The sequence below is a fragment of the Ursus maritimus genome, unplaced genomic scaffold (assembly GCF_017311325.1).
Source record: "Ursus maritimus isolate PB19 unplaced genomic scaffold, ASM1731132v1 scaffold_24, whole genome shotgun sequence".
Classification (NCBI taxonomy): domain Eukaryota; kingdom Metazoa; phylum Chordata; class Mammalia; order Carnivora; family Ursidae; genus Ursus; species Ursus maritimus.
Genome location: NW_024424897.1, coordinates 43,114,425 through 43,135,909, shown reverse-complemented (window position 1 = coordinate 43,135,909; position 21,485 = coordinate 43,114,425). Strand labels below are relative to the sequence as shown.

At 52.7% G+C, this 21,485-nt stretch overlaps 1 protein-coding gene across 4 annotated transcripts in view; it reads right to left on the bottom strand.

Moving 5' to 3' along the window:
- ABR (ABR activator of RhoGEF and GTPase) overlaps positions 1–21,485 on the bottom strand; it is a 174,920-nt gene that overhangs the window by 80,860 nt on the left and 72,575 nt on the right. For all 4 annotated transcript variants that reach the window (XM_040641104.1, XM_040641103.1, XM_040641108.1 and 1 more), the window contains exon 2: positions 12,526–12,710. In XM_040641104.1, the coding sequence (XP_040497038.1) occupies positions 12,526–12,710 (185 nt within the window). The remainder of the gene's footprint in view (positions 1–12,525; positions 12,711–21,485) is intronic.

The following is a 21,485-nucleotide window of genomic DNA, read 5'->3' as shown; positions in this document are numbered from 1 at the left end:
CCGCCGCCGCCGCCGCCGGCCCCACAGATCCCGCCCTTTCTGGACTCGGAGGCTCGCGTTTGCTATTAATACACAGGAAATGCACGACTTGACTCGTGAGGTGGAGCCGTTCCCTCTGTGCGGTCACCGGCCGGCGGCTGGCGGAGGCTTCTGGAGCGCGGAGGAGGGGCGAGGAGGCCGCAGACGGGCCGGGCGCGGGGGGAGGTCTGCTTCCCAGAGACAGGCTTTATTTACAGCCCCTCACCAGAGCCCGAGCAGGCAGGGGGAGGAGCGGAAGAGCAGCTGCCCGCGCGGCCTCCAGGAGGACAGGGCGAACCTCGCTGTCACCTTGGGATGGCCACAAACTGAGCCCCCTTCTCATCTCTGCCTCAGGTTCTGACACCGTTGCGGAGGGGAGGCCAGGGCCTGGTGAGAGAACAGTTTCTATCACCACTGCGGCTGGGAGAACGAGGCTTTGTGCAGAGGAGGCCTCAGCCGCCTCACCACAACAGAACCCCAAGTGCCAGCCAGGGTCTGCAGCCGGCCCACCCTGGCGGCCGGAGGGGCCCCACCTCCTACTCACGGGTGCTGCTGGGATGAGCAATCCCACCTCCTTGGGGCGCTTTTGCCTCAAAGGGGCCTCCGCCCAGCAGAGCCCGCCCCGCGGCAGAGGGTACAGGAAACCCAGGATGGGTAACACCAGCAGCCCTTCCCGCTCCCAGCCTGCTTCCCTTGCTTCCTCAACGGTGGCAGAAGCTCAGGCCGTCCAGAGAAGTCCACGCTGTGGCTGTGTAAGGCCCCAGCCAGGGGCGCCTCGGTGGCACAGCGGTTAAGCGTCTGCCTTCGGCTCAGGGCGTGATCCCGGCGTTCTGGGATCGAGCCCCACATCAGGCTCCTCCGCTATGAGCCTGCTTCTTCCTCTCCCACTCCTCCTGCTTGTGTTCCCTCTCTCGCTGGCTGTCCCTATCTCTGTCAAATAAATAAAATCTTAAAAAAAAAAAAAAAAAAAAAAAAGGCCCCAGCCAGAGAGGAGCGTGCCCTTGCTCTCCTGGGGGAGGAGTTCAGGGGCAGCACCTGCGGAAAGCTTTCACCACACAACACCTAGGGCAAAGGTTGGGAACTCCAGCAGCCGTGAGGGTGCGGGTAAGATCCGTGGAAGCCAGCCAGGTAGGCATGGGGTGGAAGGAAAAAGCCACCACCCAGCTCCAGCTGCAGGCTGCCCCATCTCAGACTGTCCTAGAGAAGCTGGCAGTGTGGATCCTTAGCTGATCTCTCTCCATTTAAAACCGATGGCAGATAAATGACATTACAACAAAAGGAAACGAAACATGGTGCAGTCCAAATGACACACACCCGTGAACTGAATTAGGCCCACAGACAAGGTTGCTGTTTTCCTGCAGCTGGTTGTTTCCCTGAGGGAAGCTGGGAGGTGTGTGGGTATGGGAGACAGGGGTGGTGGTGGTGGTGGTGATCCCTGAATATTCCCTCTGTCCCGTTTCTTCAGTGGAACCTGCATCTTGGAATCCAATTCAGCGTCACACGCTGCCAACCCACCACTTCCCTTTGTAAGCCGGAATCATTGGGGCCACCATCCAGGTAGATCGGGTGGAAATTCGGGATTCTGGGTGGTGGGCCCTGAAGCTTCAGCCCCACTCGAGTCAACCCTGTCAATCTCCAACCCTCAACAATGTCTCCAGCCAGGGATTCCCTTGAAATCTTCCTGATGCTTCTAGCTCACAATTCTCTCTAATACACAGTTGCCCGGACTAGCCAGCATGGCTCTTCATGGTGTGGTCTCTGAGCTGTCCATCGGTGTGTGAACCTACCGCCAGCCTCTTTATACACACGTCATATATCCCCTGTCAGGTGGTAATGGCCACAGCGGGGCAGGGCGGGGGGCGGACGACTCAAACTCTTTGGAAATGTGTTTCACAGGAAGGTCAACTGTGCACCATCCTGGGTCCACCTGGTGTCATTGCCTCTCTTTTCCACTGCACCTCAACCAAGAACAGGGCCTCTGGCTGAGCCTCCAAGCTGGGTGGAGGGTTGAGGAGAGGAGGGAAATAGAGAAGAATGGAAATGTTTATCCCAACCCCCCAAAAAATCTGGGAAAGCTTTGGGCTTGAGATGGGGCTCCTGCCATTCTGTGAGAGCAGAGAATCTGTCCTCACCACTGACTCCCTGTCACCAAAGCTGAAATGCAGACTGAGGGATTTGGGGTAGGCTCTTTGGGGCCTCAAGGCTGACAGGGTTCCACAGAGGCACAACCCACCTTACACCCCACCCCCTCCCTCAGTCCCTGGTTTTTCCCTGTCCCTGCCCTGGCTGGGTTATAAATAGCCAAAGCACATCTGAAGGGCCCTTTCAGCCACAATTCCTCATTTGGTTTGGGCGGGCGAGGCTGCTCCCAGGGCTTGGGAACAACAGGGCCTGGCATTCCCCAGGGCACAAATGTGCCAGCCCAGGGCTCTCTGCCACCATTTCTGTCTCCTATCCTGCGAGCTTCAAGTGCACGGCAGGACTGCCCCCATTGGTCAGACAAGCAGGTGGAATGGGAGAAGGGCCTAAAAGCCCGAGGGTCCCTCCGATGTCCCTTCCCCCACCCAAGGGAGCATGAAGTAGCCTTGGAAGTCTCCTGGAGTATCCCCATCTTCATTCCCCACACCCCTAGCTAGCATAGCCAGATCAACACCCACTTCTTCCCCAAACCCTGCAACCTCTCAGAAGTTGCTCCCTAAACATCCAAGGCATCTCTGCTCCACCCCACCCCAGCTGGCTGGAAATTCCGGTGAGTAACTAGAATGCCCTTCCATCTCCATCGGGCACACAGACACCACTCAGAGGCCCTCAGTCCTCCCCCTGGGGGGGAAGTGACTCACAAGTCCCAGCAATGCCCCCTCCCTTTCCCCTACAAGCGCCCTGAGCCAGCCCTGGACCTGAGCTTCCTCTCTGCATCCTCTACACTGCGTTGCTTCAGCCTGGCTCCTGTTCCTCCTTCCAGAGAAGCAGCCTGCTCCAAAGGTCTCCAGCCTGCCTTACTCCAAAGTCGGACGCCTCCCTCTGCTACCCCGCAGCCTCTGCAGTCTGGACTTTCTCAAATCCCTCCATTCCCTATGAGCATGCTGGCGCTGCTCTGACCGCCCCGGCTGAGGCTGGCCCTCCTGTAAACCGGAGTCCCCACTCAAGCCTGGCCTCAGCCCGCTGCTCTCTACCCTTGGAGATCTCCTCCCTTTGCGCTTCCAGGCCAATGGCAGCCATCAGCATTTGTAGCTCCCGCATCTTGCTCAGCTCCGAGCGTGACATCTACACTGTCGGCTGGCTCTCCTCACTTGGAAGCCCTGCCAACAGCCCCTCAACTCCACATATCCAGACCAAATGACCTTCCCCCTCCCTAAGCCAGCTTCCCCTTCTGGCTTCTCCACTTCTGTTGGCAGGGCTGCCATCTTGCGACTCTTCCTTCCCTTGGGCCCCACATCCCTTTTACTGAGTCCCTTGGGTTCTTCTTTTTCCTCTTCTAAAGCCACCATCCCAACCATAGTTTGCAGCATCTCGCCCCTACACAGTCAGAATCATGTTCCATTTTGAGTCCTGATCTTGCCTGTCCAGCTATCCGCTCACTCGTTTGCTCCTTCACACCCAGAGAAGGCCTGGCATTACACACACAAATCTGGGAGACACAGCCGTTAGAGTGCTCTCAACCTATAGGAAGTGAAGGATGCGGGAACAAAAGAGACAGTGTCTCAGTGATCAACACAGTGGGGACATAGGACAAAGGCACTATCCCTGCTCAGAGGAAAAGCTTCACAGGAGAGTGGCTTCTGAGCAGCAGCTGGAAAAGGGGAAGAGTTTGCAGGCAAAGGGAGGAAGGCCAGAAAGGAGAACTTCTGGTAAGCAAAACACAGAGGGAGGACAGAATAGAGAAGGGGCAGGAGGTGAACTTGGAGAAGTAGCCTGGAACCACACTATGGTGGGTGAGGGGCATGGACTGCCCCACGGGCGAGGGGCACTGACTGAGATTTCTTTTCTTTTTTTTTTTTTTAAGATTTTATCTATTTATTTGACAGAGATAGAGCCAGCCAGCGAGAGAGGGAACACAAGCAGGGGGAGTGGGAGAGGAAGAAGCAGGCTCCCAGCGGAGGAGCCTGACGCGGGGCTCGATCCCATAACACCGGGATCACGCCCTGAGTCAAAGGCAGACGCTCAACCGCTATGCCACCCAGGCGCCCCTCTTTTTTTTTTTTTTTTAAAGAGAGGAAGGTGGGGAGGGGCAAAGGGAAAGGGAGAGAGAGAATCTGAAGCAGGCGCCACACCCAGCATGGAGTCAGACATGGGGCTCGACCTCATAACACTGAGATCATGACCTGAGCCGAAATCAAGAGTCAGATGCTTAACCGACTGAGATTTCTGACACTTGCCATGCCCACAGTCTCAAAGCCACCAATAGTTTCCTCTCCCTAAACCCAGTGGCCTTCCTTCACACTCATTCTCCATCCCTCATTCTCTTAGCCACTAAATCAATAAGTATTTATTAATTGCCTACTGTGCACTGGGCATTCATAATGCAGCCACAAATGGGACACTATGTCTACCTCCATGGAGCTGACAGGTTTGGGGACAGGCTGACCATTGTGAGCCAAGGCAGTGCCAGGAATGGGGCACAATCTCAGAACGATGGGTCTGAGGTACAACTCTCCCAGAAAGGAGAACATGGAAATATCTATTGTGATTTTAAAGGTTCACAACTTCTGACCCAGCAATTCCACTTTAAGGGATTTTTCTGCAAAAACATTTTTACAAGGACACAAGGATCTATGTACAAAGATATTCACTTCAGTGACGTTTATGCCAATGCAAGACTAGAAACAGCCCACATGTCTAGCAGAAGGGGATGGTTAAGTGACTTATGGAACATTCGTAAAGTGAAACATGCATGCAGTCATAAAGAAGAAAAGTGAGGTCGATCTTTACTTACTGATGTGCAAAATGTCCAAGACTTATTAAGTAAAATAAGGAAAATGAATTGCATAACAGTACCAGTATGATTTTAGAAAAAAAAGTATACATCTAATATGTCACATGGAAAAATAAGGAGAAGTATACAACCAACTCTTAAAAGAAGTTCTGTCTGTAGGATGGGACTTTAGGAGACTTTCACTTTCTACATTACATATTTCTGTAAAGTTAGAATTTTCAGTGATGTAATCAGGGAAAATAAAGAAGTTAAAAAAAGAAGTGTGGCAAGCACTACGGTTGGGAAAGCAGACTGAGCTCTGGGGCACAAGACAGGTGCAACTGATGCAGCAAAGGGGGTGTCACAGAAGGTTCTGTGGAGGAGGTGACACTGAAACGCATACCTAAAAATGACCAGGGGTTAGCCACGTCAGCAGGGGGCAGCGGGGCAGGACAGACAGGACTGTGTGAGCACAAGGAAATGAGTTCAGTCTGGGTGGCGAGTGTGCATTCAATCATTCAACCAACATTTACTGAGCATTTACTAAGCGCCAGGTACAGTTCAAGGAACTAGAGTTTTCGATGAACAAACATTTGTTTACAAAACTGACGAAGCTCCATCTTGGAGCTCACATTCTAGTTGAGAGATTGGTGATGAGGCTGCAGAAATGGGCAGGGGTCAAGTGGTCACATCAAGCAGGGCCTTGACAGCATTGCTAAGGGCTGGATTTTACTACTAGGAGAAAGGGAAGGCACTGGAGGCTTTTAAGCAGGGAATGACATGACGTGACCATTGTTCAACAGTCATACCTCCCACTGACATCAGATTATTCTTTCTAAAACATTGCTCACTCTGCGCCCACAGGAAGCCACCAAGTCAGCCCAAACAAGGGCACTGGGGCCCTTGCTGGCGACTCGACCAATCAAACTGTTGACAACAGTCTCTGCTACTCCCTCTCCCCTTAATGGGCCAGGCACATTCTCACCTCCGGGCCTCATCCTGGGCTGGAAGCCTCTTCTCCCCACTCTCTGACTATCCCTGGCCCTCTCAACTTTCTTGGCAAAAGCTGAAGCTCCACCACCAGATTTGCTGGAGACTCTGGGCCAATAAGAACTGACCCCCAGGGGCCGGGGCCAGGAGCAGGCAGAGTCTGCTACAGCCACAGATGGAATCAGATGCATCATCTTCCCGATAACTGCACTGCTCCCTCTGCCTTTCCTTCTCTGTTATAGAAGTCATTCTGAAAATCATACATAGAGTTTCATTACATAAAGCACATGTTGGGTATAAACCAGTACACGACACTATTCATGCCGTAAAACAAACAAAACCGAAAAGAACTCCCCTCAGTTATGGATTTGAATCCTCACTCTGCCTCTTGCCATTTGTGTAACCCTGAGCAAGTCATTCAAACTTGGGGGTCTCAGTTTCCTCATCTGTAAAATGGGGTATGGCACCAACTCCAGGGTTGCAGTGAGGACTAGTACATGTAGGGCAGTGCCTGGCAAGTGTCAGCCCTTGTTAGGTACTAGCTATTCTCCTTTTCTTTGGTAGAAGTGGTGGGGTGTGGGAAGCACAGAAGTGGGGGGCCCTAGCTCCCTCCCTGCTTCACCTCCCACCTCTTCCATTGAACTCAATGCCCAGCAGACCATTATCCTTTTCTCAAACTTCTAGAGGTCTCCCCACATTCCAGAACTTACACAGCCCTCTTTATCTAGAATGTTCTTTCTGACCAGTGCCCAGGCAGAACACTACCTACTATCTGAGGCTGCCTCCCACGGACTCCCCTCCCTGGTTCCCCCACCTGAGGTCACATGACTCCTCCCTTGGGATGCTGGACATTTCTCAAGGCTGTTGCACAGATGGCCTTGAAATAGAGTGTATTTGGGACAACCCCTGAGCATGCTAATTCCCCACAGCAGTTGGGACAATATCTTGTAAAAAGTGGGTGCTCCGAAAATACTTAGTGAGTCGATATGGAAGTTTACAGGGCACGGCAAAGGGTCTCCCAAGAAGATAAATCAAGGGATTCAGACTGGATGGGTGGTTCCTATGGAAAGTGGTCATATGATGTGGGCTCCTCGCGCTGAAGGGAGCACAGACCTGCCACAGGAAACCAGGCTGAGGAGGGAGGAAGGGTGAGTATCCATCCACCAGTGCCAAATGCAGCAGGCCAAGCGTGGCTTTATCTCAATTGCCAGCACTTCCCTTCTTCCTTAGCTCACAGACTCCTGGCAGTGGCTTGGGGTCTAGCAAGGTGGGCTTAAGGGGAACACCCTCGCAGTGGGAGCCGGGGAGAAGGAAAGGCAGATTGTGCCAAGTGAGAAATAGCCCAAGACAGCTCTCACCTCCTTCCCAGCAGCTGGGCTCTCCTCTTTGTGTCTCTCTTCCCCCGAATACTCTCCAGCGGTGCCCCCCGGCAGGGCCTGCACCAGGCAGGAATGGCGCTGGGAGCTGAGCCACCCGTGCCAGGACCAGAGCAGGGGACAGGATGGTGCGAGGGCAGCCAGAGCTGGGGACTCATGGAGAACGGGCTTCACGTCCCAGGAGAGATTCAGACTCAACTCCCATCTCAGGAACGGGTCCTCTGTGTGGCAGGCACGAGGTGTTTTCACAGTTACCAGGTCAACTTGGTCCTCACAGCAGCCCTTCCAGATAGGAGGATTTATCCTCATTTACAGCTGAGGGCACCAAGGCCCTGCAAGTTGCCCAAAGCCACACAGCCAGAAAGAGGTGAAACAAAGGCGCTAAGGCTCCTGTTCTGGAGAGGTCACACAGAGTGGCCGTGACGAGGAGCCTACCACTTACCAGCCGTGGGACCCTGCGTAGGTTGCGCAACTCTCTCACCTGAGTTTCCATAGCTGTTAAAGGGGGCAATCGTGGTGCCTTCCTCACAGGGTCGTGGTGAGGGGGAATGAAGCGAGCGAATGTTTATAAAGTGCTGGGACAGCGCCCACATTTAGGAAGTGCTAAGAAAGCGTGCTCTTCGTTCTGCCACACAGGCAGCACGGTGACAGGTCTGGACGCCCTCCAGACAGAAGCAACCAGTCCACAACCCTGAGGGCGGAAGGCTCAGAGCGCATCATCCACGCGAAAGAAAGTGCTAGCACGCACTAGTGGAGAAACCAGGCTCAGTGCAAGTCCAAGCAGTTGCGGGGGCGGGGGGGGGGGGCGAAGGCGGAGAGGAGAAGGGAGAGGAGGAGGAAGTGGTGGTGGTGGAGCCGGGAAGGACGATGGTGATCCTTCCAACACTCTGCCACCCTTACTTCGGATTCTCCTGCTAAAGCCTGAACCCCTCAATTCAGCCTTTTATTAGAAACCTCTGAACTGCGTCTGGGTACCACAGGAACTACAGAATGAGTTTGACACTGAGCAGTCCCACCCACACGTGTACAAACATTATGACTGCAAAGCGCCCTGCCTAACTCTGTCTCATGGAAACCTCACCACAGCTGTGTGAGGTCAGGAAGGAGGAAATTCTCAGTATCTTCTCTTTACAGATCAGTAAACTGGAGCCCAGACAAGATGAGTGACATCCCTCAGGTCACACAGCTAGAAAATGCTAGCACGGAGACGACACCCAGAGCTTTGCCTTGTTTCCACTTTTTACGGCATCTCCCAAGAAGGGAGACAGAGGAGTCTATGGCTTGGGGGGAGCAAGCTTTTCTGTAAGACCATGGTCCTGGCGGAGGAATGTGTGCCCCCACTTGTTAGCTGAGATCAAGACCCCCTGCCCTTCCTTCTCAAGGTGAAACCAGGCACTCTCAGCTGAATCGAGCCAGCCGTGGTATGGGGCCCTGGCCTTACTAAGGAGCTCTGCTCAGCTTGGGCTTGAGAAGCGTGAGGGGTCTGCAGGGCGGAGCCTCAGCTTTCACCCTGATGCCTAGCGGGGTGCACAGCTGGGGCATATCTACGACAAGAGCAGCAGAGCAAGGCTGTAGGGGCATGTTGGGGAGTGAGGAGCATGTGTCTGTCCTGCAAACACTATAGGGACCTGGCTTCAGCTGGGCTACCCTACCTGGCAGGACTGATCCAACCCCAGAAAAGAGAAAAAAGCAGATTCAGTTGTTGTCTAGCAAATACCATTAGCTTAGTTCCTTGCAGTGGTCTTGGCTCCCAAAGCTGGAAAGAAAACTCTTGTGGGTCCCAGTCACCAAGGACTGAGCATCGGGATGAGCCAGACCCCATGCTGCAGGCCTCACCTGAGCTCTCCCAATCCCTCCTTGCAACAATCCTGCAGGCAGTTGGTCCTATTTAAAGATGAGCAAGGGGCACCTGGGTGGCTCAGGCGGTTAAGCGTCCGACTCTTGATTTCGGCCAAGGTTATGATGTTGGGGTCGTGAGATCAAGCCCCACATCAGGCTCCACACTCAGCACAGAGTCTGCTTGAGATCCTCTCTCTCCATCTCCCTCTGCCCCACCCTCCGCACATGCTCTCTCTCTCAAATAAATAAAATCTTAAAATAAAATAATAAAGATGAGGAAAGTGAGGCTCAGAGGGGTTATGGCACTTGTCCAGCGTCGCACAGCTGGAGAGTAGCAGGTGTTCCTCTGGTCAAAGCTCACGTTCCTTCCATTCTCTGAGCTGCTGAATAAGACGACTGTAATGATGGTTACACTTACGTGTTGACCTGATTGGGCCACGGGTACCCGGACGTTTGGTCAAAATTATTCTGAGTGTGTCGGTGAGAGCGTTTCTGTGTGAGATTAACATTTGAATCAGGTGGCTGGGTAAAGCAGCCTGCTCTCCGTATTGTGGGGGGTGGGCCTCATCTAATCCACTGAAGACCCAAATAGAACAAAAAGGCCGAATAACAGCGAACTCTTCCTGTCAGTTGAGCTGAGACATGAGTCTCTTCCAGGCTTCAGACGCAGCCTGAAACACTGACTCTTCTTGGATTTTGAGCCTGCTGGCCTCAGACTGCAACTCACACCATGGGGCTCTGCTGTTCTTAGGCCTTTAGGCTCAACCTGGAACTAATTATACATCATCCCCCTGTGTCCAGATTGCTGCCTGCAGGTCTGGGGGCTTCCTGGCTTCCATAAGGAAGGGCACCATTCCTTATCAAAAATCTCTCTATAGATCTAGACACAGACGCAGACAGGCATCCTATTGGTTCTGTGTCTCAGGAGAACCCTGACCAAATACAAAGACCAAACCTTAGGCTCCCCAGAACAAGCTGGCTGCAGTTTGGGTATGAAATGCCTAGCTGCCAGAGGCCAGACATCTGAATATCTAGAACAATTGTCTGATTTAGTCCAAAAGTCCCCTTGGTTCCCAAGGCCCCAACAGGAAGCCTGGCAGGGAGGGGCCCTGCCTAGCCAAATGAACAGAGCCAAGTAGCAGAAACCTTAGTTTTCTTTTTTTGTTGTTTTCTTTGTTTTGTTTTTAACCAAAACAACCCCCAAGTACTCAGGAAGGGGTGTGTCAACTCTCTCCAGCACCCCAATGTAAACAGCAATACTTGTGGAGTCCACTAGATGGGGCCAGCGACCCAGCCGAAAGGGCGGAAACGGGACTAAGTCTAGGAGGGAGGGCCCACAGGCCGGGGCGCACCGGGCTGGAATCATCCCCAGGATCCCCAAGTTGGATAAATGCTCCCCACCTCCTAGCATGACTTCTAGCCAGCGGTGTAAAAAATCAATTCTGGGGTTCCCGAGCCCCAAGCCCTCAGTCGGTTGTCACTGTAGGACCTCTGGATTTCAAAGTCCTCAAACCAAGTTATTCCCTCGTGAGCCACCAAGCAAAATGAGCAGCCACAAGGTGAAAAAAGTCACTGCCCCAAAGCCTCAGAGCTCTAGGCTGGGAGGTGGGGTGGGATGGGGGTGTCTCCCGTTGTGCCTGCTTCACTGGAGAAAGCATCCAACCATTTCACCAAGGAACCTAAAAATCAATGGACAAGCACGCCAGCAACGTAGGTGGTCATGTGATGAGGGAAGGAACCAGGACAGGGAGCAAGGAGGAAGGCAGACAGGTGAGAAGAAAATGGCAAAGGTGCTTTTCTTTCCAGCGAGCGGCTCTATTCGGCTGCACGGTCTCAACTCTCAGCCAGCATTCCTGACCCTGGGTTGGGTCCTACAGTGAATCTTCCTGCACCTGCTCATAGTGGGGTAACAGCTGAGTCCTCCAGGGGTCCTCTAAGCTCTGTTTGGTCAGAGACCCAAAGGCAGAGATAGGAAGCAACAGTGTTCTCCGTGTTTCCTCTGGTTGGCCTCGGTTCAGGTCCCAGAATACTCCCTCCTTCATCAGTAGAAAAACCCTACCCTGCCTATCCAAGATGGTGGTCTCTCACCTTCCTTAGGGAAGACAGGATGACATCCCAGAATGCCAGCTGTGGGGGTCCTGAACCTCAGCCGTCCCCTCCACCTCCCACCTGCCCCCACCATCCATTTCCAAACAAGCACTGCCTGGCAACCACTAAGCTCCGCCTAGGCCTCTGTTGCCATGGCAACAATATGGCTTCCCCCAAGTGGGAAGCTGGTTGCCAAGGCCCTTGTTGCCAAAGGCTATAACAGCCACCCCGGTGTGTGAAGAGGGGGTGAAAGCTCTGGAGAGGGGCGGAGGGTGGCCAAGGAGGCTGGGAGGGAAAGAAGCAGGGGGTTCTCCAGAAATGGTAGAGTCCAGGCAGCCCTCCTGCTGGAGTGGGGATTGCTGGGCCCTTCAGGAGGGGAACAAGTATCCCACAGCACCTCAGTGAATGCTCCTCGGGGGTATTAGAGGGAAGAAAGGGGACCCCCCCCCCAGAACACACCTGGACAAGCCCTCTACCAAGCAGGACCGGGCACTCCAAGCCCCACCCCCACCCTCACATGGAGGAATGGCTTTGATTCTCCCCAACTCCAGAAAAACAGCCCCCAGAACCCCTCTGTCTCATTGCTCCTGTGTCTCAGGTGCTGGCGTACAAGCTGGGCACAGATAGAGCCAGGCCCTGCGGCCAGAAACAGCATTAATTACAAGGACTGCAAACCTCCCAGCCTGTCTCAAAGCACATACTTAATATTCCTCGTAAAATGCTTCTCTTTGGAGCAGTCGACAAGAGGAGAGGGGGACACCATTAGGGCTCAGTCCCTTCCAGAGTCACCAGAGGAGGGCAGAATGGGGCTCTTGATCTTAGGGAATGCTGCCAGAGCAGCCCACTCCACCCCACAGAGAGCAGAGACCAGCCTGGCTTTGCTGAGCCGGCATCTGGACATCTACAGCCCATGGGTCACGTGTGCAGCCCCTGCCCCGCTCCGGCCCAGAAAGAAGAGCCTGTTCCCTCCCCCAGGCCCCATCCTGCTCCAAGAGGGGCTGGAAGAGAAAGCTGAGAGAGGAAGTGAGGGTGCCCAGGGAAGCAGATGGCTGGTAGAGGAGGCAAAGATAGGTGCAGGGGTGGCAGAGAGAGCAGCAGGTGGGGGGGAGCCTCATCTGTGAGGGGCCCAGGACTAAAGTGAGATGACGAGGGTACCAAAAACATCCAGGCCCTCGTTTCCCCAGACCTGCTTCCCCAGTAGCATCCCGAGTAGAGCCCGGCCAGTGACGCCCATGCCTGGCCTGCCCCCCTCCCCTACGACACCCTCTTCTCCAACCCAGAAGGCAAAGCCGGTGTACCTACCCCAGGTGCCAGCCCCTCGGGTGGGGTGGGGGAGATGCTGTCCCCGCCGCCCTGGCCACGGGCACTGAGCTGGGGTGACATGGTGGGCGACTCATCGATGTACGGCATGGTCTCCGAGCCCTCCGGGGGCCCCTTCTGCTCCTCATTCCCCTCTCCGTCGTAGTCGTCTGCCCCGTAGCTGAAGTCTGAGACAAGGAACAAGAAAGGCCACTGAGAGTCCTCCACGAGGGCTGCCAGGGACTGGTAGCGCAGTGGGCGCCGGCGGCGACCCCCCGCGGCCATGCCCCCCAACGCAGCATGCACGGCCTGGCCCGGGCCTCGCGAGGGGCTGGGGAGTGCCAGCAGGCGCTGGGCTGCAGTTCAGGGGCTGCTGGGAGTCGGGGAGCAGCAGCTCTACAGTCCCCACCCGCTTAATAGCATGTCAGTTGCGGATTTCGAGCCGCTGTTGCCTTTGCCTCCTGCCTAATTCCAAGTCTAAAAATTCACAGTGGGAGCAGGAGGCAGGACGCTTCCAACTCTCCTTTCTGAGTCACCATTTTGCTTTTTATAGGGAATAAGGAGGTGGGGCGGGCCAAGCGATGTCACTTCCTGAGCCCCTCCTCCTCGGGTACCATTTGTACACTGAGCCGATCCCTGGTGTGGGGGGCAGCTTCGGGGTGGAGGGCTGAGGCACTGTACCCGGGGAGCCCTCACTCCTCCGAACAAGGCCCCTGCGCAAGATGGAGCGCAGGGCTGGCGGAGTGCGGGCGAGAAGGTGGCTCCGAGGCCTGGCAGGGACGTGGCTTCACAGCAGACTCGAAAGCTGGCACTTACTTCTATAATTTCAGTGCAGGCTCCCTTCAGAGAAGAGGGAAGAAAAGGCTGCAGGGACCTCGAGCTGCTGTTAACAGCCTTGGCACTGCGGGCCCCAACCAGGCTGCAGACCCCACGCACAGATGCCCCTCCTGGGGATGGCAGGCCGGGCCCCCGGGGGCACAGCACCTCAGAAATGCCCCCTAGCTCCACCAGGGGCATCTCTCCTGCAGGGGCATGAGTGACCCTCTCACTGCCCTTCACCCCGTCTGGGCCTTGTCCCATCATCTGCTCAGATGGCACTTCTTCCAGGACGTCCTCCCTGGTGTCTCAGCTCAGAATGACAGCAATGTGGCCTTCTAGTGCCTCTGTGGATCTTGCGCATTTGTCCCTGTGCCCCTGGGGCGGGAACTAGGTGTCTCGGCCATCGCTGTGTGCCCAGCATGCGGCAGGATCTCGGGAAACGTGTGCGGAGTGGATGAATGAGCAGAGGAATGCACTGTCCCTCTCAGGTCTCAGGCCTGAGCCAAATTCTCCACGGGGCCCTGGCTTCTCCTCTTCTGTCACAACATACCAGCCCCTGGGCAGCCAGCAGCCTGAGAATGGTGTCAACAGGTCACCAGGGCGTCTGGCCACGGCTCTACTCGTCCAATCTGGCCCTTTGGCAGCCGAGAGCTTCCCCCAGGCTTGCCGCACCTGCTCCCTGACTTTCTCTCCAGTCCCTGTGCTGATGGCCCATTAAGCTGTCAGAGGATGTAAGCTATTATTTTTTTCCCCAGAACAAGCATGCATGTGAAGAACCACAGGGTCCAGCCCCCGAAATGTGCGTATGCCATGCACATGGAGACAGGGCCCGCTGACCGGAGGACACAGGGCCTATGCATGAGGCTGCCAGGGGGTGAGCCAACTCTGCTATTTCCGGGGGGCAGAAGGAAGGCAGAGAAGCTGCAGCATCCCTTTGGCCCACGTCTGGCCCTGAGAGGGGGCCCGGCTGTCTGGTGAGGTCTACTCACTTTGGAGAAACAGGAGGAGGGAATGAAACATCACGTTAACCTGCCATCGCCCCTCCAGGAGGCTCCAGGCTGCCCTGTGAGTGCCCGGAGTCAAGGCCAGGGGTGGGAGCGACGGAGAACCTGACCTGGTCTAAAGTTCAGATTCCAGCAGGCCATGCTGACTCTCCTGTACACTGACCTCTATTTCCAGAGGTCACGGGACCAGATCCGGATAAGATCCAATTCATCCTCATCAGAGGGGCAGCCACGGGCCTGCATCCCCCACTCCTCTGAACCTAGCTACATTGGTAAGCTGTTGTTACCATCCCCAATTTACAGACAAGTCAATGAGTCTCAGAAAGATTTGCCCAGAAAGGATCTGAACCCAGGTCTGTCTCCAAATGCCATCCTTTTCCCTTTGAGTTTCTAACTTCCAGAGAAGTCTATTTCCACAGCTCTCCTGGTCAGGGGAGGCTGACCAAAGACAGGAGGGACGGGTGTCTGCCACAGCAGTGGGGGAGGCCCGGGAGTGGAGGAAAGTGCACACAGAGTCTCTGCAAATGTTCCCGATACTTTCCCTATTATTCCACTCTCTGTCAAACGCTTACAGGCCAGGAAGTTAGTCAGAGACCCAGGAGAGCCCTTACCAGGAAAAGGGATACAAAAGATGCAGAGAAGACAGAGAAACCAACCCTCAGAGAAGGAAGGAGCCCTGGGGACTCAGGAGGATGGACATCGACCAAGCACAGGCTTCTGTGAGAGGCCATGGATACAAAGGCTTGGCCGCCAGGTCTCCAAGAGAGAAGGCAGAGGAGGCTGCTAACAGCCAATATCCGTTTCCCCTCCTAGTAACAGAAATACCATTATATTTGGAGTGGCAGTGTGCCCAGTGGCTAACTAAAAGACTACTTTCCCTAGTGGTGTGGGCCACGTGATTAAGTTCGGGCCAATGAGATGTTAAGTGGATATGTGTGAAACTTTGAGGAAGGCTGCTAAAATCGGTTTTAAGATTGGTTTAGCTGGAAGGTATGCCACTTCCCACCCCCACCCCCACCCCGGATGTCTCTTCCTTCTATTGCCAGTTTGGAAAGCAGATGGGATGGCTGGAGCTCCAGCAGCCACACAAGCCATGAGGTGACACTGAGGATAGAAGCCAGTGCTGAAGCTGATGATCAGAAAGCTGGGAACCTGGGCTGGTGGCGGCATAATGAGCTGCCATACCACTCCAGGACTGTCTACCTCCAGATTTCTTCTTCTTCTTCTTCTTTTTTAAGATTTTATCTATTTCACACAGAAAGAGAGAGCGTGAATGGGGGGGGGCTGTGGAGGAGCAGAGGGAAAGGGAGAAGCAGACTCCTCACTGAGCAGGGAGCCTTACATGGGGCTCGATCCCAGGATCCCAGGATCCCGGGATCAGGACCTGAGCCAAAGGCAGATGCTTAACAAACTGAGCCACCCAGGTGCCCCCAGACTTTTGCACGAGAGAAAAAAATGCTCATGTGATTTAAGGCACTGTTATCTAGCTTTTATTTGTACTCAAACATAATTGTAACTGATCCAGATGATTCTCCTTGACATTCTGTCTAGGTGCTTTTCCTACTGCCTTCACTGCCTTCCAATTCTCCTTGGTCTCTACGTCTCTGCCCACCCCTTAAAAACAGGTATTCTCCAAGTGTCCTTACAATAGAATACTGCTCACCAATAAAAAGGGACAAACAACTGATACTTGCAACAACAGAAATAACTCTTACAGGCATTATGCTAAGTGAAAGAGGTCAGACACCAAGGAGCATACCCTGTATGGCTCCACTTACGTGAAGTTCTAGAACAGACGAAAGTACTCTATGGCTGAAAATTAAAAAGGAAACACTGGTTACCTCTGGGGTTGGGGCAGAGACAGCAGTTGATTGTTAAGGGGCACAGGGAACTTTCAGGGTGATAGAAATGTTCTGTATCTTGGGGCACCTGGGTGGTTCAGTCGGTTAAGCATTGGACTCTTGATTTCAGCTCAGGTCATGATCTCAGGGTCATGGGATCAAGCCCCGCATCGGGCTCTGTGCTCATCAGGGAGCCTGGTTAAGGACTCTCTCCCTCTGTCTCTCCCCCTACTTGCACACACACTCTCTCTAAAATAAATAAATCTTAAAAAAAAAAGAAAGAAAGAAATGTTCTGTATCTTGACAGGGATTTGGGGTACACAGGTGGAAGCATTCGTCTAGTTAATGACATTCATGCTTAAGTGTTTAAGTGAGACGTACTGCCGACTGAAACACATAAAAAGAGATGGATTGATGGTGCTCAAAGGAATGGAGAGATGTATGACAAAGCAAGTGTAGAAAACAGAAAACATCCCCAAAGTACAGATAATTATAGACTCTAGATGGTGGGAACATGGTATTCACTGCACAATGCTACTTCTTTTTTTTTTTTTTTAATTTTAAGTAGGCTCCATGCCCAACTCCATGTCATGAACTCAAGAACTCATGACCCTGAGGTGAAGAGTCAATGCTCTACTGACTGAGCCAGCCAGGCGCCCCCACTATACAATTCTTTACACTTTTATGTATGTTTGAAAATTTTCATAATAAAATGCCGGGGAAAAATTGGTGCTCTCCAAGCTCCCTCCCCCAAATTGTATTTACACGCCAGGGAGAGGGCTGGGCTGTAGACCCATCTCTCTGATTGGTTCCTGGACATCTCCATCCTCAGGAACCTCAAATCCACCTTTTTCCCCAAATTAATATGCTAGATTGCTCAAGTAGGAAACCTAGGAGTCATTCTAGATCCCTCCTTCTTCCTGCTCTTCATCTCCTATACCCTGAACTATCTCCACTCCCTAACCCCTTCCCACCGTCACCATCTCCTATGAGGACAATTCCAACACTATCTCCCCATGAGCCAGACTGAAAATCTGATCGTGTTTCTCCCCTGTTCGAAATTCAACAGTTCCGCATTCATTTCAAGGGTAAAACCCAAACGTCCCAGCTTGAGGCCCTTTATGGTCAGCAGGTGAATCTACCTTTACAGGGTCATACTCCGCTGCTGAGTAATATCAGACACCTTCCAGACCCTGCAGTGGGTTCTCTAGTAGCCCCCAAAAGATATAAATGTTCAAATCTTCACCTCAGTCCCTGTGAATATGACCTTATTTGGAAAGAGGGTATTTGCAGATGTCATTAAGTTGAAGATCTCGAGATAAGATTTTCCTAGATTAACCGAGTGGGTCCTAAGTCTGATGATGTGTCCTTGTGGGCGACAGAAGGAGAGAGGATACAGAGGCACAGAAGGCCACATGAAGAGAGCTTGGGAGAGGCAAGCAAGAACTCTCCCCTACAATCTCAGCAAGGAGCACTGCCCTGCCAACACCTTGATTTTGGATTCTGGTCTCCGGACTGTGAGAAAATAAATTTCTGTTGTTTTAAGCTACCACGTTTGTGGTAACTTTTTTTTTCATGGCACCCCTGTGAAATTAATACAGTCCCCAGACACACGACACTGGTTTCCCCCTCTGGACTTTGCACATGCTGTTCCTAGACCTAGAACACCCTCCTCACCCCTTGTCCACCCCGTGAAATCCTAGTTAGCCTTCGAATCCGTCTCAGCTGCACCCTTCTCCCAGGAACTTCCTTGTCTCCTGAATATATAAAGCACTTTTGCAAACTTCTGCAAAATGAGAAAAAGGTGAACACTTCAACTTTCTAAATGTTAGAAAAATGAAGAGAAAATTAAGTAGGGAGCTACAAATGGTCAATGTATATATACATTTAAAATGTAATCAAAGAAAATGCAAGTACACACACACACACACACACACACACACACACTTTTTCTTTCAAATCAGCAAGGTTTAAAAAAAATACCCAAACTTGTCAGGGAACAGGCAGCCTCTGAAACTCTTGGAGGTTATGGGGGCACCTGGCTGGCTCAGTCAGTAGAGCGTGTGACTCTTGGTTTCAGGGTTGTGAGTCTGAGCCCCATGTTGGGTGTAGAGATTACTTAAAATAAAATCTTAAAAAAAAAAAAAAAGAAAGAAAGAAACTCTTGGAGGATATGGCACAATTTGTCTGAAGTCAGTTTGGTAACTGGTTTCGAAAGTTTTAAATAGTTGGCACAGCTTTTAACCCAGTATAACCCAAGACTGTGTCCTAAGAAATTACTTAGACGTGTATCTAGGAGCGCCTGGGTGGCTGAGTCGGTGAAGCGTCTGCCTTCGGCTCAGGTCATGATCTCGGGGTCCTGGATTGAGTCCCCCACCAGGCTCTCTGCTCAGCAGGGAGTCTGGTTCTCCCTCTCACTCTCCCTCTGTGCTCTCTCTAATAAATGAATAAAATCTTTTTTAAAAAAGAAGCGTATCTAAAAATAAGGTTACAAGGTTATTAATCACAGGGTTGTCTATGATTGTGAAATATTAAAAACAAACTGAATGATTATAGGGAATCGGTTGAGGAAAGTATAGTAGTTCTCCAAGATGGACTACTATGTAGCCATTAAAATTATACGGATGGTGTATATCATCTTATTACCTGAAAAGGGAAATAACAGTGTGTACAGTATGATACTATGTTTGAAAAAATAGAAGTGTCTCTAGGTGCATAGAATAAGTGCAAGGCAACAGCACAAAACAATCAGAAAGCATTCAGGTTCTAAGAATTTGGGAGAAATTAACCTGAGCTCTGCTCTCTAGGACACTGGCACATACTGCTTGTCTCCTACCCAACATCCATCTTCCCTTCATCCCTGCGTACCTTACGCCGGTTTTATATAAGGTGGCAAAGGACCCAGTTCCAGGCAAGATGCTCGCTTTTTCTGACTCTCTTGCAACTAGGAGTGACCATTTGACATCATTCCGGTCCATGAGACCCAAGGAAAGCATGATGGGGCCTTTGGCAAGGCCCTTGCTTTGAGGATAAAAAAGGGACTTCTTGCCTTGAACTCAAGTGTGATGACTGGAGCTATGGTGGCCATATTGCCACGTGAGGATATGATCAAGAAAGAACACAGACGTTTCCTAGATGCTGTTGAGCTACTGAACCACACCAGAGAGAGCCCATCTCATTTTTTACTAAAGGGAAAAATATAAGCCCCTGAATGTTGGATTTTCTGCCACTTAAACACATTCCTAAGTGATTCCCTTACGGCCCAGCAGAGGAAGGCTGTCCAACGAGCAAGAAGACGTCCTCAGTGCCATGACGGAAGGACAGCACAGGTGAGGCAGAGAGGAGGGAGGAGGCAACAGTGTGGGTGGGGGGATGGCTGGAAGCGCTGAGGTGCTGCTCAAAGGGAGGTGGCTTATCACTGTGCCTAAGAGCAACAGCCTGGGGTCCCACAGCTTGGGTTCCAATCCAGGCTCCATCACTTCCTAATCCCTCTGTGCTCAGAAGAGTGCCTGGCACAGGGCAGCCTCCTCTGAACGGATATTGGTTAACCCAGTGAATGTGAAAGGATGACGAAGGGGCCAAGTGCCCAGGGCCGCTTTGAGGACGAACTGGAATAACGCACACAAAGCACTTAGCACATAGTAAGCACCCTATAAATCTCAGCGGCTATTATTAATATTATTAATTGAATCTTGAAGGATGTGTGGGTGCTTGCCAGGCGGATGGGGATGGGAGCAGAGTTCTAGGCAACGAGAAGAGGCTTGGCAAAGGCACAAAATGTAAAACAGCAGGGCCCCTCAAGGGGACTATAAATAGCCCAGCATGGCTAGAACACTGAGTGAGCAGGCGGGTGAGGTGGCAGATAACCCTGGAGAAGTGGGCACAGACTGGCATACCGAGGGCCTCGTGAACCAAGCCTAGAGTTAGGCAGGACCCAGTGGGGCTGGCTGATCTGGACCATTCCCTCATGTGGGGTCTTGCCAGCCACATCATTGCCCAATATCCTTAACTTCAGATAATTCTGCCTGACGCCTATGTTCCTCTCTTGTGTTACAATGCAGGCAGAATCCTGGGACCCCCAGATCTCCTAGGAGTCATCCAGATTGGGACCACATGTGAACATAGGGTTCCCTAGTCCAAGCCTGTCATGGAGCCTGGGCCAGATGACAGGACGGGAGCCAACCAGTGACAGACCACAGTGACCGCAGACATGCTCTTTTGGGGCAAGGTGGAGAGTTGGCCCGTTGGGGGTAGGTTCAAGCGCAAATGACCAGCCCTCATTTCCACCAGCCTAAGTTCTGGTAGGTGCAAGGGAGGAGGAAGGGGTGCCTCACCAGCTGGAGGTGGTGTCACCTTGACACAGGTGTCAAGCTGTTCACCACCTTCCCCGAGGCTGTCCAGCACCAGCGATGGAGGGACATAGCCAAACGTCCTGTGCGTCCTGCTATACCCGACCTCCAAACCCAGAGGCGGAGGGCAGTTTGGGGGATCTTTCCAACCTCTCCTTGGCCACTCTAAGAACCTGTGGGTGCAGGATCAAGTTAAGTTCTAGGTGTGGAACAGTCCTGCCCTCCCAGCAGGGGTGCTATGAGGGCTCATATTAGGTGAAAAGCTGATTTCCTGCCCTCCAACCGACAGAGGAATGGGGAAGGGCAACCTGGGGAGAACAGCTGGGGGAACCCAGTCCTGACCATCATTCCCACCAAAGCAGCATCGAAGGTCTTCAGAGAACATCAGAAGTCTCTGTGTGCCACACGCTGCGTTGGGCGGTAACAGAGCCCAGGGGCATAGACTGCGCTCCTGCCCTCTGGGATCTCCCGGCGTGGAACTATGCACGCTCACTGCCATTTGCGACTGTGCTGGGCCCCAGGGCTGTGCACAGCCAGATCTTCCAGGCCACCCAGTGATGGACAAATCTTACAAACATGCTGAACAAGAAACCAGACACGAAAGGGTGCAGACACAGGATTCCATTCATATGAAGTATCCCTCCATCGTTGGTGATAAAAATTCTCGTCCGTGGCTCCCCGGGGGCGGGCTGTGGGAGGCAGTGGGTGTTGACTGGGAAAGGGCAGGAGGGAACATTCTGGGGTGCTGGCAATGTTCTCTATCTTATTCTGGGGGGTAGTTACGCAAGTAGCCACATGTAACATTTAAAACCAAGCAAGCAGTACCATTATGATTCTCATTTACAATTGGGGAAGGGAGGGCATAGGGAGTGAAGTCACTTGCCCAAGGTTTACCGGCTGGCACGTGCAAGACAGGGTTGAACATAGATAGTCTGACCCCAGGACTGGTG